The following is a 15,059-nucleotide window of genomic DNA, read 5'->3' as shown; positions in this document are numbered from 1 at the left end:
AACTAAATAACCAATACCCCAAAGCTGCGAAACGCACGGAGTACAATGGTTCCACCCTCTTAGGGATACTGCTAAATTGACAAAATGATCCACAGCAGATGCAATTTAAATATATATACATTTTTAAAAAATCTTGTGTTTAAAGATATCCTATAGCATGGTTAACTAGTAGAGCCATATAATTACACATAGAGATTATGGACCTTTTTGTTCATTACAGTACCATTTTAGGACTTGTATTCTTCTGTTGGAAAGATGAAAGCGAGTTGCTCTTTCTCTGCTTTTGTTCTTGTAGTGTGTACAGATGTTAATTTCTTCTTTTGGAGAAGTCACACGCAGGTTACCAAGGAAACAAAATCCTTTGGGCTTCCAAGTTACAGTGATGCATCGCAATATTTCAGAGAGGCATCTGCAGCAGCACTATGTTTCTCAGCTGATTACTCAGAATAAACAAAGCAAGCAAAACACAGACACTAATATAATTCTAAATAAAAATCATATACGTTTATTATTATTATAACATCATCTGAGAGCAAAATGAGGTCCACCATGCCACTTCAATCGCTACTACAGTTTGGAGACATCTGAACAGTATTTGTGGGGCAATTCAGGGATATTTAAAAAGGACGAATTGAAGGTGGAGGGAAAGGGGGAGAAGGGATTGGGCAGGGGAGAGTCACATTCACCAACTCATTCCTTATTTCATTCTCCATGCTGTTTATTTCCAAGGGGTAAGGTTTGTGGAGGGGGGGAGGGGTGGAGGAGAGGGTCACTATTTTGAACTGGACACAAATCGGGTTTATGGTAAGTGTTTGCTGTTCAGTCAGAGCAGCACTGCAACATTGCAACAGTGTAGCGCGGCTGGCCCTTGGATTGAATGACAAGCCGTCCCTTTTAATCTTGCGTTTGTTTATCCGGCTGCTGTACACTTGCAAAGTTTCTGCCACAGGGGGGAAGTAGTGAGGTAACAAATGCAGCTCCTGAAAAAAGGAAATTATATTACACAAAAAGTCAGTTATGGCGTCCTGCCTTTCAGACCTCCTTGTTTGGCTCAGGTCTCTCAAATTTGTCAGCTTGCAGTAGAAAAATCATGCCTTGACACTCCCTTTGGGGAAAGACTACATTTAGGGTCATGGTTTCTGGTAGTTTAATAGAGATTAGTGATGGTGCTCCATGGAACGTTGACAAATGTACATTCCATGCAGGCGGATTAAACATTAATTTATAGAGTGTAGAGTTAATAGAAAGAACAACATCTCCAGGGCATAATTTAAGGGGAATGGCTTATGGTTTGTAAACATGAAGATGAGTGGATATGTTAACAAGATATGTATCATTGCTATGAGGGTTAAAACAATGTATTAGTGAAGCAGTTATTTGAACTGAAAGTGGAACTTCCTTATTAAACACTGCCCTCTAGTGGTCTTTATAAATGTGACTGTTATACCAATCTTGACTGTCACAACTTTAGGGCATGTGGAGTGTATGAGCAAATAAACCGTCCAAGAACAGTATCTGGATTTGATTTGGATAAGATAATGTGTTTTTACTGAAAAAATTATATTATATAAGCAGACTTAAGGCCCTTTTAAATGGGTGTCAGTTTCATTTCAGTGGATGCTGAAGTGCAAGCTGTGCCGAGCTTTTAAAAGTTTCAAACTTTATGACTAGGTTTATCACAGCTGTACTGAGTTGATATATCCCTACAGAAGTACATGAGGCAATGAAGAAATGTTTTAAGGGGGGGGGGGGGGGGGCTTCAGTGTAACACATTCCCCCTCCAGTAGCTACCTGGATCAACCTGACAGTCAATCTCATTATCATACATCCCTCTGAATCACCATATAGTTGTCTATTAAAAGCAGGTGCTGCTGTGTCAGCTTAGGATCAACTAAAACAAGCGTCTACCAAGATGGAAGACAGTGACATGGCTGTGTGTGCGGATAATGTCTCCATACCTGCAGTCTCACCGGGCAGCTGTCGACCCGCTCGAGGCAAGATTGCTGTCAGAGTTGGGTTGGGACTGATCCTTTAACACTGGGTCTGGGGGAAGAAAAACAACACAGCAAAGTGTTATAAAACAGACCACCAGACCTGATTTACTTTGTTCTTTTTTTAAATGGAGAATAGAGACTACACTATCCAGCAGTCAATCTACCCCTAATGGAAACTCCTTAAGCACTCTGCACTCTGTCTGTAAACAACTACTTAAACATCTGTTTTAACATCAGCTTCGCATCTGCGCCCAGATGGATACTGACTCACAGAAGTAGGGGTGCTCCATGGCCTCCTTGGCAGTCAGTCTCTGCTGATGGTCATAGCGAAGCAGCTTGTCCAGTAAATCCAGAGCCTCAGGACTCACTAAGTGCTGGTTCTCTGACTGAATGAACTGCTCCCATCGCTTCCGCGTCTGCCTGGTCAAAAGTGATGGGAGGGAGGGTCAAGAGGGGTACAAACTACAAAGACATCCGGAAGCTCTTGACGAGAGTAAGATCTAAAGGTATTATAAAAATCTCCAGATTGACTAGGAACAGCTTCTTGCATTGTTCATTTGACACTTTCAATTAATTTGTAAAATGAATTCGAAATCTACAAGACCTGACAATTATATCCACCTTAAACCTCAAGTTTTGTGTATTTTCATTTTTTTTTTAATGAAAAGCTGAATTAAAGCAACCATGTAAATGTCTCAATAGTTAATTATACCATTATTTTGGTAAAAAAAAACATTTGCTACATAGTATTGTATCATCGCTGACAATTTAAGTAATTAAAAAACAAAGTTACAATATACAATATATAGAGATACAATATCCATCACGGGTGGGATTCTGCAGATACTCACTGCCCCAGGAGGTCTTTAAAGCGGGGGTCCAGCTCTATATGATACTTCCGCAGGTACCCAAACAGCTCTTCTGTTCCCAGAACCTTGGCGATTCGGACCAACTGAAAAATAAAGGAAGATATAGAAAAGATCATTAAAATATTGGTTTGGCTGAATAAATGAGGCAGACTACTACTAAAAAAATATCTACAATCTAAAACTGTCCTTCAAAAACATTTTAAAATTGTTCAGTTTCAGATTTCAATATTTTAGGATTAAAGATAATATCTGTCTGAGCTTTTACTGTAGATTTTCAACACTGAGGTTATTGGGTCCAGATTAGATACACACACTTAGCCATACTCTGCACCTCCTAATCGTGTGGCTCTTACCTGGTCATAGTTGTCCTGACCATGGAAAAAGGGCTCCTTCTGAAAGATCATGCTGGCCAGCATGCACCCGAGACTCCACATGTCCAAGCTGTAATCATACATCTAGAAGAACAAGCCACACACAGAAAAAGGTTAACTATTTTACAAACTGCTCCATGACAAATCATCTATCAGAGGGGCCTTAATCACCCACTTTCATGCTTTCATAAGCTTCACTTCTGCTTCCTTCAATCACAACACTTGTAACAGACACTTAGAGACAGTTTTGTCATTTTCACTCCATCCCAGATCTCACTTCCACCCACGAGCAATCAAGACATTACTCAACCATCACCATATTTCTTATGCATTACCCTAGCCAGATCTTAGACAAGTTTGTTGATAAAGCTGGCTTTCAGGCTATATGCGATGGTGATAGAAAGTGGTATATGTTAGGGTTGATGACTAGGAGAAAGTTTGCATTAGTTGTTAAAGAAAGGTAGCTTAGAAATTGGAAGCAGTGTGGCCTATTGGTTAAAGCTCAGCGGATTAGTGGTTTCAGCTAAAGGATTCAAACAATCTGTTGTGATCTAGTGTTTAGAGCGGCGATACTGGGGCACAGTGTGGCCTTTTGTCTAAAGATGCAGATAGGGAGACATGCAGATAGGGAGACATAAATCCAGGACTTCTGTTTTACTCAGTGAATTTGAACAAGTTATATGCTCTCCAGCTGAAAAGAATCCCAGATAAATCAGATGCTGTACCTTTGGTTGAAAATGCATTCTAGCCCAGTTTGTCTAGATAATTCAGTACATGAGCATAGTGTAGAAGCTATAGGCACAGCTAGATCCAGAAGGACTCACCTGGTAATCAACCAGCAGCTCTGGACCCTTGAAGTAGCGAGATGCCACCCTGACATTGTACTCCTGGGCCGGGTGATAGAACTCTGCCAGCCCCCAATCAATCAGCCGCAGCTGGAACACAGACACTATATTAAAGTCCACAGGTCCTCTGTGGGACTATCAGCTAACTCCTCAATCATTACAGCCAATTCTTCCACATAGTCACTGATAGCAGTATTGGTTTATCAAAGCTACTACAGATTGAAAATGAATCCATCGGTCAGCAGTTGCTTCAGACAGCTTGTAGATCAATCAGTAGTTTGTTTCCTGGGACACTTTCAATTCCTTAAAGGTACACAACGCTGCTCCATCAGCTAGGCCTACTGCAAGGCCTAATGTAGCTTCTTTGCGTCACATGGTTTATGTGCTTCATATCCTGAGAACCATTACAGTGACTTGAACCCCTGCCCCTGCACTTAAGACATGGGATATGTATACCTTTCTCATCTGGTGGTCGATCATCACATTGTGGGGTTTGACATCACGGTGCATGATCCCCATGCTGTGACAGTAATCAAGAGCCTGAAAATCAACAAACACTTAGATCAGTTCCCTATAAACCTGATGCTGTAGTTGACTACTCATTACATTATAAGGAAATAAGCACTGAAGCACCTAAGAATTGATAGTTTTAGTGTTCATTAATGTATGGGGAAGGGTACTATATAGCTAGAAATGATGTGTTTCAGTAATCATTAAAACATATAAGGAGGTATTAAAGCTATTGATAAGATTTAGTGCTTATCTCATTAAGGTGGAGGTGATCAGCATGCATGCTAGTATAAGTGTTTAGATGGAGAGAGGGTTTTGCAAACTAGGTGGCTTACCTTAAGCAGCTCATACATGTAGAATCGTATATCAAAATCTGTTAGCTTCTGGTAAAGCTCCTAAAAATATTTTTTTAAAAATAAATAAAGAAAGAAAATTAAAAGTGCTCTTACATAATCAATGTGGTGGGGGCAGGGACAACGTTGGTGTAACAACCTGTGTTTGAAGGAGCCTTTGTGGCCATTATTGTTGTAGAAATAGCAATCTATAACTAGCCCCATCTGACTATTTCACCGTAACACTGCAAAAGTGCAGAGGCCATTGCAGTGCTACCTACAGGTTTCCAGAAAAGACCGGCACAAGCAAGAGTCAAACCACTCACCCCACACTTGACTCACCCTACACTTCAAACAGCACTCCTTATTCAAGTCCCTTTTAATAGGTTAGGAACATACAGTACTGTAAAGAAACAGATTCATTCTGTCTATCTCGGGTACATGTGAACACTGGAAATCACGGAGTAGCCCTCTATGCATCTTCAGGACAGGATCAGATTTGTATATGATTAGCGTTCAGAAATACAGTGGGGAAGGTGGGAAGTAGTTATATCACAAGCCAGTACCTACCTTAAAATCTGTATTATTGATGTACTCAAAAACAAGGGCAGGAGTCCTGGACTGTAGAGTAGAGTAATCAGAAAGACAATCAAAGGACGATTAAGGTAACTATCCTGGATTTTTTCACATGCACAAATATTACTGTTTTCACATTAAATCATGGATTCTTAAATCTCTCTCTGCAATCTGACCTGCATTTCTATTACATAGGAAGACTAACCTATGCTTTAAAATCAATTTATTACCGTTTAGCTCTAATAAAGATGACTGACTCCTTTGAGAACTGTTCTGAGAATTATTGTGCCGAAAATCTTTTGATTCTTAATCTGTTTATATGTTAGTTCAGGATACTGATATGCATATTTCAAATACAAATATGTTGGTTAACTGTTGACTTCCTGGCCCCTTCTTGAAATCTAAGACACCAACCTTATATGGAAGTGCCTAATAATTTAGAATGCAAAGTATTACTTATTTAACCTCTGATATTAGTGTTCATGTAACATGGTATACAAGTACAGTATTACCATAAAACTTATGACATAAAAACCTAATTCAAGCCATTTTTTACAATATTATTACCTGCCTCAATGCAAGTAAATCCTGATGGTTCATCATAAAAATACCAACAAGCTTATACACGGTATGGTTTTGATTTGAGATCATGCGTTTTACATATACCTACCACAGGGTCCTTCACCGTATCCACCAGTCGGATGATATTGGTGCCGCCCCGCAAGTTCTCCAGGATCTTAATCTCTCGTTTTATCTTCTTCTTCTTTACTGGCTGGAGATGGGAGATAAGGAGGGGCTTAACACAGAGTCCAGGAAACAGGAATGTGCATTTTTCACTGCAAGGATGGATTTATTTTCTGGGAAAGGCCATAAGACTGACAGCGTTGCTGACTGGGACACATTTAGCACCTGGGAAAAAGGGATGCAAGCATTCAGATTTACTGGTTTACCTTTCGCTACGTGCAATACTGTATATTAATAGAGATTTGTCAGTTGATGTAGTTCAATGGGTTATGTAGCAAGAGCAGTATGAACAGTATAACATACAATGCTATGAAAACCTACAGCAACTGTTTGTATGTACCGTTTTCCTTCACTGAGCCTAATAACGAAACGCTGAAATTGTAAAAGCTTCTCTTCGAACGCTGGAGGGCCCTGTCGCTGGTTCAGCTGCTGTGGTAAACAGGAAGGCTTGCCCATAGCTGAGGTGATCGGAAGGTCCCTGATTGGCTGGTGGGCGTGCTTGGGGAGCCTACGCCTATTTAAGAACGCAGCAGCGCCAGTTCGAGGCTACTGCACCACGACCATAGCTACACAGGTAGGCGCTGAGCGAAAGCTTGCTTTGTTACACAGCGTCCGCTCTGCAAGGTAACTACTAGGGAACCTTTCAACTGCCAGCCAGTCACGTTGCTGTTTGTGTACTCAGGCACATCTTTGTTGGTGATTTTAATACACGCATCACTATATGGTACATGAATTTAAGACACAGGCCATTTTTGAGAAGAAAAAATTGGTTTAAAAAGTGTCTTAAATTCAAAGGAATATGGTATATTATTTGTATGTGGAAATCAGAATTTTTTTTCCCCCAAATTGACCATGTAAAGCTCTTATGCATATGGAAATTTGCTGTAGGCGTCGCCATGTTTTTGTTTTGTAGATGTTCAGTTTAAACATTGGATTTAAAAAGAAAAAATAAAAGACCACTTGTGAATGAAATACAGTTCGATTGGCTCTGATTATAAAACATTGCAAGCCATCATTTGGCTAACAAACAACAATCAACCATAACTGCTGACATTGCTCATCTTAGAGTACCATATTATACCACAAATACTGTATTTTAGAGTACCATATTATACTGCAAATACTGTATTTTGGGGGTTAAATCAGAAAGACATTAGTTAGAGATGGATGATGGTTTCCAAGAACAGAAGGATTGGCGATTAATATTGTTGATGAAAAATACTATCATAGAAAATGTAAATACTGTAGTATCATATTATTGTACTACCATAGTACCAAATTTAGACACTTTACTTAGTAGACTTACAAAACATACTACCTTACAAAGGGGCTCAACAATATCTGTTTTATTATACCCAGCTGGGAATGAATATGCCTGATCAGTCTGTAGATTTTAAATTTACAGCAAGATAAACTTAAAATTAAACTGTAATGAAACCTTGTTAGGATGTTCTTTAGTGCAAGTTGTTGAGAGTATTAGAATGTGTATATGGAGGAATCTGTCTGTGTAAATGACTAGCAGTGAATATTCTTTAAAGAAAAAGAAAAAAAAAAGATCCCCAATTTAAGCCAGCACATGCTGCCAAACCAGCTGGATATGTAGGAGCTGCACCTGTTCCAGTCACACTTCCCTCACCAGATGTCAGCGTAGCAATCAATGGCCCATAACGCCTTCAAGCAAAGCTAAACAATATAGCATACCAGAACGCCAGCTTACCTTGAGAATTTTAACTACAACTTTTTCATTGTTGGTGATGTTGACTGCCTCAAAGACCTCACTGTACTTCCCTCTGCCGAGTTTCCGAACCAACTGGTAGTCGTCCTGGTTACTGGGAGCAAGAGAGCGATTAGTGTGGACACATTTAATGCCGGAAGATTATGTTTAATAAAGAATTAACAGCAACTTAAGCAAGTATTGTAGATCAAACTAAAAGTCGTATACAGAAACAACCCTTGCGTGGTATTGCTCACTTAGGTTTGCTCTTTCAATATGAAATCATTAACTTGGCACACTTGAGTACTGAACACTCAATGGTTGTTTGTGAATGGCTGTTCTACACTCCCTTACTTTGAAGAAAAATATCTAACCCCAGGTATCATGTAGGCCTACTTGTGATGTACCAAAGTGAAATACAGTACTTTGAAACAGTTACACTTAATACTACTTTGCAACTGAAAAACAAAAAACACCAGGAAAACATTCAAAATGAAAAATATCTAAAATCCAAGTCATAACATGAACATAAGGCCACCTTAACCAAACGGTTGATTTAATTTGTAACAAGTGATAGAACTGTTCAGATGCCTATATCTTCAAAAGGCTGTCACAAACATACTGCTAACAGGAATGTTGTTTCTGACAGCCACACCTCTTCCACCAGACCGTTACTATTTACCAAATACAAAACCAATCCAGAAGTCACTTTACCATAGCAACAGCAGCACAAGCTTTGAATCATTGTGACCCGCAAGCATTCTCAGTACTGTGAATCAAGATTACTTTACAAAATTGTTCTTGTTAATCTGTGCCCACTCCCACTTTTTCACTGATGTCGAATGCTTTTACCTCTTCTGCGCATTTATACTGAAGGTGTTTTAATGTAGAAAACAAATATCTGATAATGTTTGATTTATTTATTTATTTTTTACCAGTTAATATTAACACATATTTTGTGTGACAAATAAATGACAGTTCAATTACAAAAAAAAGCTATTAAGTAATTACCTCCAGTTGGGGACGTGAGCCTCATAATCCCAATATTCCCTGCTCTTTAGAGTGTTGATATCGGCGTACACCCGAGACTTGCTACCGGCCGCCGGGCCGGGCATGGCGGTCGAAGGTGTTGAAGAGGCCCGAGCTGGGCGAGGCTCGCTTGCCAAAGGTCTGTTCCAACCGGGAGCTGGAAACGAGACACAACGATTTGATGCCGGGGTTGGGACTGCACTAGAAGAACAGGGAGAGCTGTCGGCAGGTACCGGCTCAAAAGAGAGGAGGGCACCGCTGCCTGTCTGAGCGGCGAAAGCGCTTAACGGGCGGGGTACAGGGCTCGGTGTCCCGAGTCTGAGGGCTAACCCGAGCGGTGATCCGAGCTTCAAGACCCGGGTTGCGGGGAGTAGGGGGGCCGCCAGTGTAGGTCGGGGGCGGGTGGGGTGATGGAGGTGGTTTACTCCAGAGGCGAGGGTGGTAGATACCCGGATCGAGCAGTGGGATCACAGGATAGGAGGCTGTGAAGCTCAAGCTCCAGCCTCTAGGGCCGCAAATCGCTGATCCAGTGCATGTAAATCCCAAATAGAATCCACTGGAGATCGGCCCTGGGAGATGCAAAATGGATCGTCAGGAGCAGGGGGTGGTGGTGCTGCTGCTGCTGCTGTTGTTGTTGACAATAACCGGCTTTCCAATTCAATACAATTATAATAGTAAGAGCCGGTGGGGGGATCGCTGTGTTCCGAGTCCTGTGATCAGTGGAGACAGATGGATGTCCCACCTCTGTGAAACGCTGCTCTGCACCACAGGCATTAACGAACGGCCGCCGCTGCAGTTTGAATCCACCAGAAGAAACCGGGTAAAGCAGTCCGGAGGTCGGATTCGGGGACGGCTTTGGGAACCCCCGGTCCGTACCGCTGGGAACCGGATTGCGGCAGAAACACCCGGAAACAATTGGGGGGTGGGTGCACGGGGAACAGTAGAGCTGCTGCATCAGAAAGCAGCTTTGGCGGTTGCAGCGCTGTCTGCTGGACCGGAGGAGTATCGGCACAACAGGAATTCAGCGTCTGTGAAGATTGACAATCTGCATTTCTTTTTGTCTTTCAGCTAAAGCATATTGAATGCCAAAAAACTACATTTTCCAGTTTTTGTCAACTAAAACAGAAAGTCTTGCTCAACCTGCTATGACATATTTGTATGACAGCAATAGCAACGTGTACTCTGCAGGTTACAATCAGGAACATATACAGTTTGTTATAACTTCGTGTTTAATTGTGGTACGCCCAATTAAAGCAAAGGATCAGACATGTCAACCCCTAAGCGTTCATACCAGTGAGAGCAAATGGCTGACACTGTGACAGCTACGCCATTGACCTAGACTTAAGGGCTATGCACACCGGGGAGCGAAGCAAACGACACGAATACAGCACGACTACATAAAATAAATAAATTAAAAAAAAAAAAACTAGTCATGAAAAGGAAATACTGTATGCTTTTGCTCCTTTTGTGTGTGTGTGGTGTACAGTCTGGGTACACCACACACACACACAAAATGACATTTAACATTGAATGTTTATATGTGATCTGATTTAATATGTACATTATTCAAAAAGAATACATCTACACATATTTCTTTGTAAATACTGAGAAAATTAGTTTAATATACTTTTTAAAATTTATTTTCATTTTTAATAAAATCTTCAGTTAGTGTTTGAATGTGATTGTTATTATTGGTCAACATTATTAAAACAGAGAAGCGACATTTTACAGAAATACGAAACCAGTGTGTGGCGCACCCCGTCACTTTGACTAAAATTAAGGTGAAATAAAGACCCATTTCCAATTGTTCTGTTATTTCTTACCATATGGCGTCTTTTTATTATCTTTATAACCACTGACACTGGCATCATAAAGAACATATTTTTAGACTTTAATAATTAAATTCTCATTGGTGTCCATTTATCTTTTATTTCTGTGATAATTTCTGCGTGAACGAGACAGTGACAGTCTGACAGCCTCTCCTTCGACTCTCTCCGAGTAATGACGTGTTGTGTACAGAAAATATAGAAGCCTCCCGCAGACAAACCGTCAGTTTGAGACAACAAGGCAATTCTATCTTTGGAGTAAGGGCGGAGTATGCGTAGCAGCTAACAGGAATATAGAGTCATGTACACCTCTTCATAGTGACCCTCCTGTCCCACCCCCAAAATGAAATAATATACTTGGACAGTTGTATTGGATTTACCGCTGTATCATGTATAAAGGGTTTCGCAGCCTCGCAAAAAATAACAAATTTATGCACAAACGTGAGAGAATCCATTGCACGGCTGCGAGACCCTCAAAATTGTGAAAAACCGTGAGTTTCACGGGTAAATCTTGAGACTTGACCTCCATGAAGGATCATTTTACAGAGGATACCTGTTTGTAGACAAAAGCAACTTAATGTATAATATATAAACACAGAATAGTTTGTCGATATATATTATATTTCTAATGATACAGTAAACTAAAATGCTTGGAAAAACTTCAGTGCTGAAAAAATAATACATTTAACAGTAAACAAAAATCATCAGATGAACACAAGAACAGACACAGGCCCACTTCCTAAAATAAATAAATAAGAGGACCAGGACAGGAGTAAGTTCATAAGTTAAAGGCTGAGTGCTTGAATTGTGACCCCTGTCTTGTCCCACCAGCTGACAGTCTAATATCTATTTTAGTGCCTACAGGTGGATTTGTGACTGGAACTCACTGAGGCCTAACCATTTGTCAACACATACTGTATGCAATCTCTAACATTTCTGCCCTTACTAAATGCAAAACAAACCAGCAGAAGTCTTAATCTCTGGATCTTTGTTCTGGTTAAATGAGACCATAAATAAATAAACAATAGTTAAATGTGGGTGGGAAATTCTACCCTACTTAAGAAGAACATAATAACATAAGAACATAAGAAAGTTTACAAACGGGAGGAGGACATTTGGCCCATCTTGCTTGTTTGGTTGTTAGTAGCTTATTGATCCCAGAATCTCATCAAGCAGCTTCTTGAAGGATCCCAGGGTGTCAGCTTCAACAACATTACTGGGGAGTTGATTCCAGACCCTCACAATTCTCTGTGTAAAAAAGTGCCTCCTATTTTCTGTTCTGAATGCCCCTTTAGCTAATCTCCATTTGTGACCCCTGGTCCTTGTTTCTTTTTTCAGGTCGAAAAAGTCCGCTGGGTCGACATTCTCAATACCTTTTAGAATTTTGAATGCTTGAATCAGATCACCGCGTAGTCTTCTTTGTTCAAGACTGAATAGATTAAATTCTTTTAGCCTGTCTGCATAAGACATGCCTTTTAAACCCGGGATAATTCTGGTCGCTCTTCTTTGCACTCTTTCTAGAGCAGCAATATCCTTTTTGTAAGGTGGATGAGGTCTTACTAATACATTGTAAAGCTTTAACATTACTTCCCTTGATTTAAATTCAACACTTTTCACAATATATCCGAGCATCTTGTTGGCCTTTTTTTTTATAGCTTCCCCACGTTGTCTAGATGAAGACATTTCTGAGTCAACATAAACTCCTTGACTACCCTACTTGACAAGCTACAGTAGATAATCATGTAATCAGACCAAATAAAAGAAAAAAAGAAAACAAGATACAGTAAGTATTGTATCCTTTAGCAAAAATAAATAAATAAATAAAAATTATCTTTAGAAAAAATGGCTACATTAGAACATAATAAAATACAGGCTGAATAAAGGCAGTTCAGCCACATAGCTATATATAGGCTGCAGAATAGAATTTAGAAGTGAATACGCATCAGGAGTATACAACAGACGTGACTGTTGCAAATAGATTAGCTTTCTAACCTCAATAATGGGACCTCACACATGGAATATTTGGCATTAGACAGCAATTTTTCCTCCTTATTTGTATATAGTATTAAAAGTAATCAGTTTTCTTTTTTTTCATCTATCAACTGTGGCATATTAATTGGAATCTGAAATTTTCATCTCAAACCAATAGCCATTTCCCTTGAGTTTGTAATATCACTACAGTTTTAAGGTATGCTGAATTGCACATGCGTAGACATTATTAATTAAAGGAATACTTTCTATACTAGCTCCTAATTTGTTTAATATGTAATTGATATGGTTATCATTCCATTAAAATCATCATTTATTACTGTTGACTGTAATGGAAAATCTTTAACAGACTCACTACTACAGGAAGAAGAAATGACTCATGCACACACCTCATAGTCCTTTTTATACAGAATTTGTTTTTGTGCACAGGCTTGCTCAGAGACAATCCCAACGTTAAAATATGACTTTATTAAACATGCCAAATAGCCATGAGTTCAGAAACAGTAATACGGGATGATTAAGAACATGGGACAATAAACAATGCATTAAATATTATGCAGATCCAGAGGGTATAAAGTAGCCCTTTAATTCATTTAATAATGTTATATGACACTGATAAAGGCTGCCTATAGTCAAAATGTTATAGAAGCTGTCCTTAACTAAGGCATCCTAGTCATAATTGTTAATATTGCCTGTCTCTAGTCTTGAAGCAAACAGGGATGATAATCAATGAGATGTGGCCACAGACTGCATTGTAATCAGCATCACATATGATATTGCCTATGAAGCCTGACTTATGGACCCTGTATGTTGACCTGATCTTTGGTAAACAGCATAAGTCAGCATTGTCTTGCTTAGTATCTGTAAAATTGCATATTGACTGGGGACTCTAATTATTTGCTTTGCAATGTGCTGGGCTACCCTAGCAGAAAAAAAGTGGGATGTTCTGCACTTTTGTTGTTACACTATAGTGATTATATGACATCTGTATTATCCAGCAAGGAACACAAAACTGTTTTTATTATTTATACTGTTAACCTTAAGTGTGATGTATGCAATATGAGGAAAGTATATTACAGCTGCATACTACATCATATACTTTTTCCCTGTTTATAATCACTACTGATTGTATCACATATCTATTGTACTTCGTGTTTACAAATCAGTCTGTCAGAGATTGTATTATGCTCCAGAGGATGCTTAGTTTTTGGTGTAGTTTATTTCTGCAGCAAAGTGGTTCCCATTTCTGTGCACGTCAATGCTTAGTTGTTTGTGCCAGGATAAGTGAAAAATTGATTTAGCCAGGGAGGTAGTCTTACTGAAAGACCAAAGCCGGCGTACTGGATAGTTGTTTGGATGCAGACTGGAGTGATGATACTTTCCACAAAACAATGCGGGTCATTTTTTAAAGGTGTTCTTTTTTTTTTACTCAACGCGCTATTTTTTTCCAAAGTACAAAATTGTTTTTCAGCTAACAGAAAAAAAAATACCATACTAACAAAGTAACGATACACTCAAAAGGCCTTAAATGAAATACCTGTGCTGCTTTCAACTACACAAACACCACACGCTATCGATCTCTGTAAAATGTAGATTTTCAGGAACATTTGAAGACAAATGTGCTGGTGTGTTTTCTTTTATTATTTTTATTTTTCAGTTTTATAACTTTAAGAGCTTTTTTCGCCTTTCAAAACAGATAATATTTTACAAATGTTTTACACTTAAGGGTTTCGAAATAACCCTCAGTGTCCCTTTAGGTTCTCCTTCCACAGGACCAAGTCTATTTGCTTCTGACAAACAGCAAATCCAAGTCAGGCCGGCTGCTGCCAAAGTACCAGTAAAACTGAAATGATTGAGTTGTTTCTTTCAGGTGCAAAAAATATTGCTGTGGAAATGTAACAATAGTTTTTACATATTAAAGGCCTTAGTGGGATTATGAGCTGTAATGTTTAACCTACAGCTACAAGAAATAGCAAGTGCTGAGCATGTTTTAAAGTAGGTGTAAGTTTAAGATGAACACCTCAGGGAATGTAAACTAATTAGACTGTCAACAATACCTTTTTTGTAAAAGCAGAGCGCATCACTTAAAGATGCATAATAATAATATCCGTGTTTTACTTTTCTAGATTGCTTTTTTTTTAAAGCCTGGTAAACATTTATGAAGGACAGATAAAAGGTGGGAGAATATTGTTAAGACTATAAAACCCTATTCTTAATTCTATTATTACAGGCTACTACTGACGACAGTACTATACTGTAA

General features: G+C 39.3%; 1 protein-coding gene across 2 annotated transcripts; it reads right to left on the bottom strand.

Annotated features, from left to right (window-relative positions):
* Positions 1-479: 479 nt before the first annotated feature.
* Positions 480-9,922, bottom strand: csnk2a2b (casein kinase 2, alpha prime polypeptide b). Of its 2 annotated transcripts, none has more exons than XM_058992611.1 (12): positions 8,967-9,922; positions 7,959-8,070; positions 6,168-6,269; positions 5,492-5,542; positions 4,925-4,984; positions 4,536-4,619; positions 4,059-4,169; positions 3,217-3,318; positions 2,846-2,946; positions 2,262-2,414; positions 1,959-2,043; positions 480-980 (listed from the first exon to the last, which is right to left on the bottom strand). In XM_058992611.1, the coding sequence occupies exons 1-11, from the start codon at positions 9,068-9,070 to the stop codon at positions 2,007-2,009; spliced, it is 1,017 nt and encodes a 338-aa protein (XP_058848594.1). In that variant the 5' UTR covers positions 9,071-9,922; the 3' UTR covers positions 480-980; positions 1,959-2,006. The 2 variants fall into 2 exon arrangements, with proteins under 2 accessions (XP_058848594.1, XP_033896114.1); XM_034040223.3 differs by having other exon boundaries at positions 2,266-2,414; positions 8,967-9,917.
* Between the last annotated feature and the right edge of the window lie 5,137 nt (positions 9,923-15,059).

This window comes from Acipenser ruthenus, chromosome 19 (assembly GCF_902713425.1).
Source record: "Acipenser ruthenus chromosome 19, fAciRut3.2 maternal haplotype, whole genome shotgun sequence".
NCBI classification, from domain to species: Eukaryota; Metazoa; Chordata; class Actinopteri; order Acipenseriformes; family Acipenseridae; genus Acipenser; species Acipenser ruthenus.
The sequence above is the reverse complement of the archived record's forward strand: the minus strand, read 5'-3'. Positions and strand labels throughout refer to the sequence as shown.

What these genes read in the sequence shown, in the direction of transcription:
- csnk2a2b (XM_034040223.3), bottom strand. Translation starts at nt 9,070, where the DNA reads ATGCCCGGCCCGGCGGCCGGTAGCAAGTCTCGGGTGTACGCCGATATC. An exon ending in GCTCACGTCCCCAACTGGAG is followed by an intron (nt 8,071 to 8,966) that starts GTAATTACTTAA and finishes TCTTGCTCCCAG; the next exon opens with TAACCAGGACGACTACCAGT. An exon ending in TCGACCACCAGATGAGAAAG is followed by an intron (nt 4,170 to 4,535) that starts GTATACATATCC and finishes TCTGTGTTCCAG; the next exon opens with CTGCGGCTGATTGATTGGGG.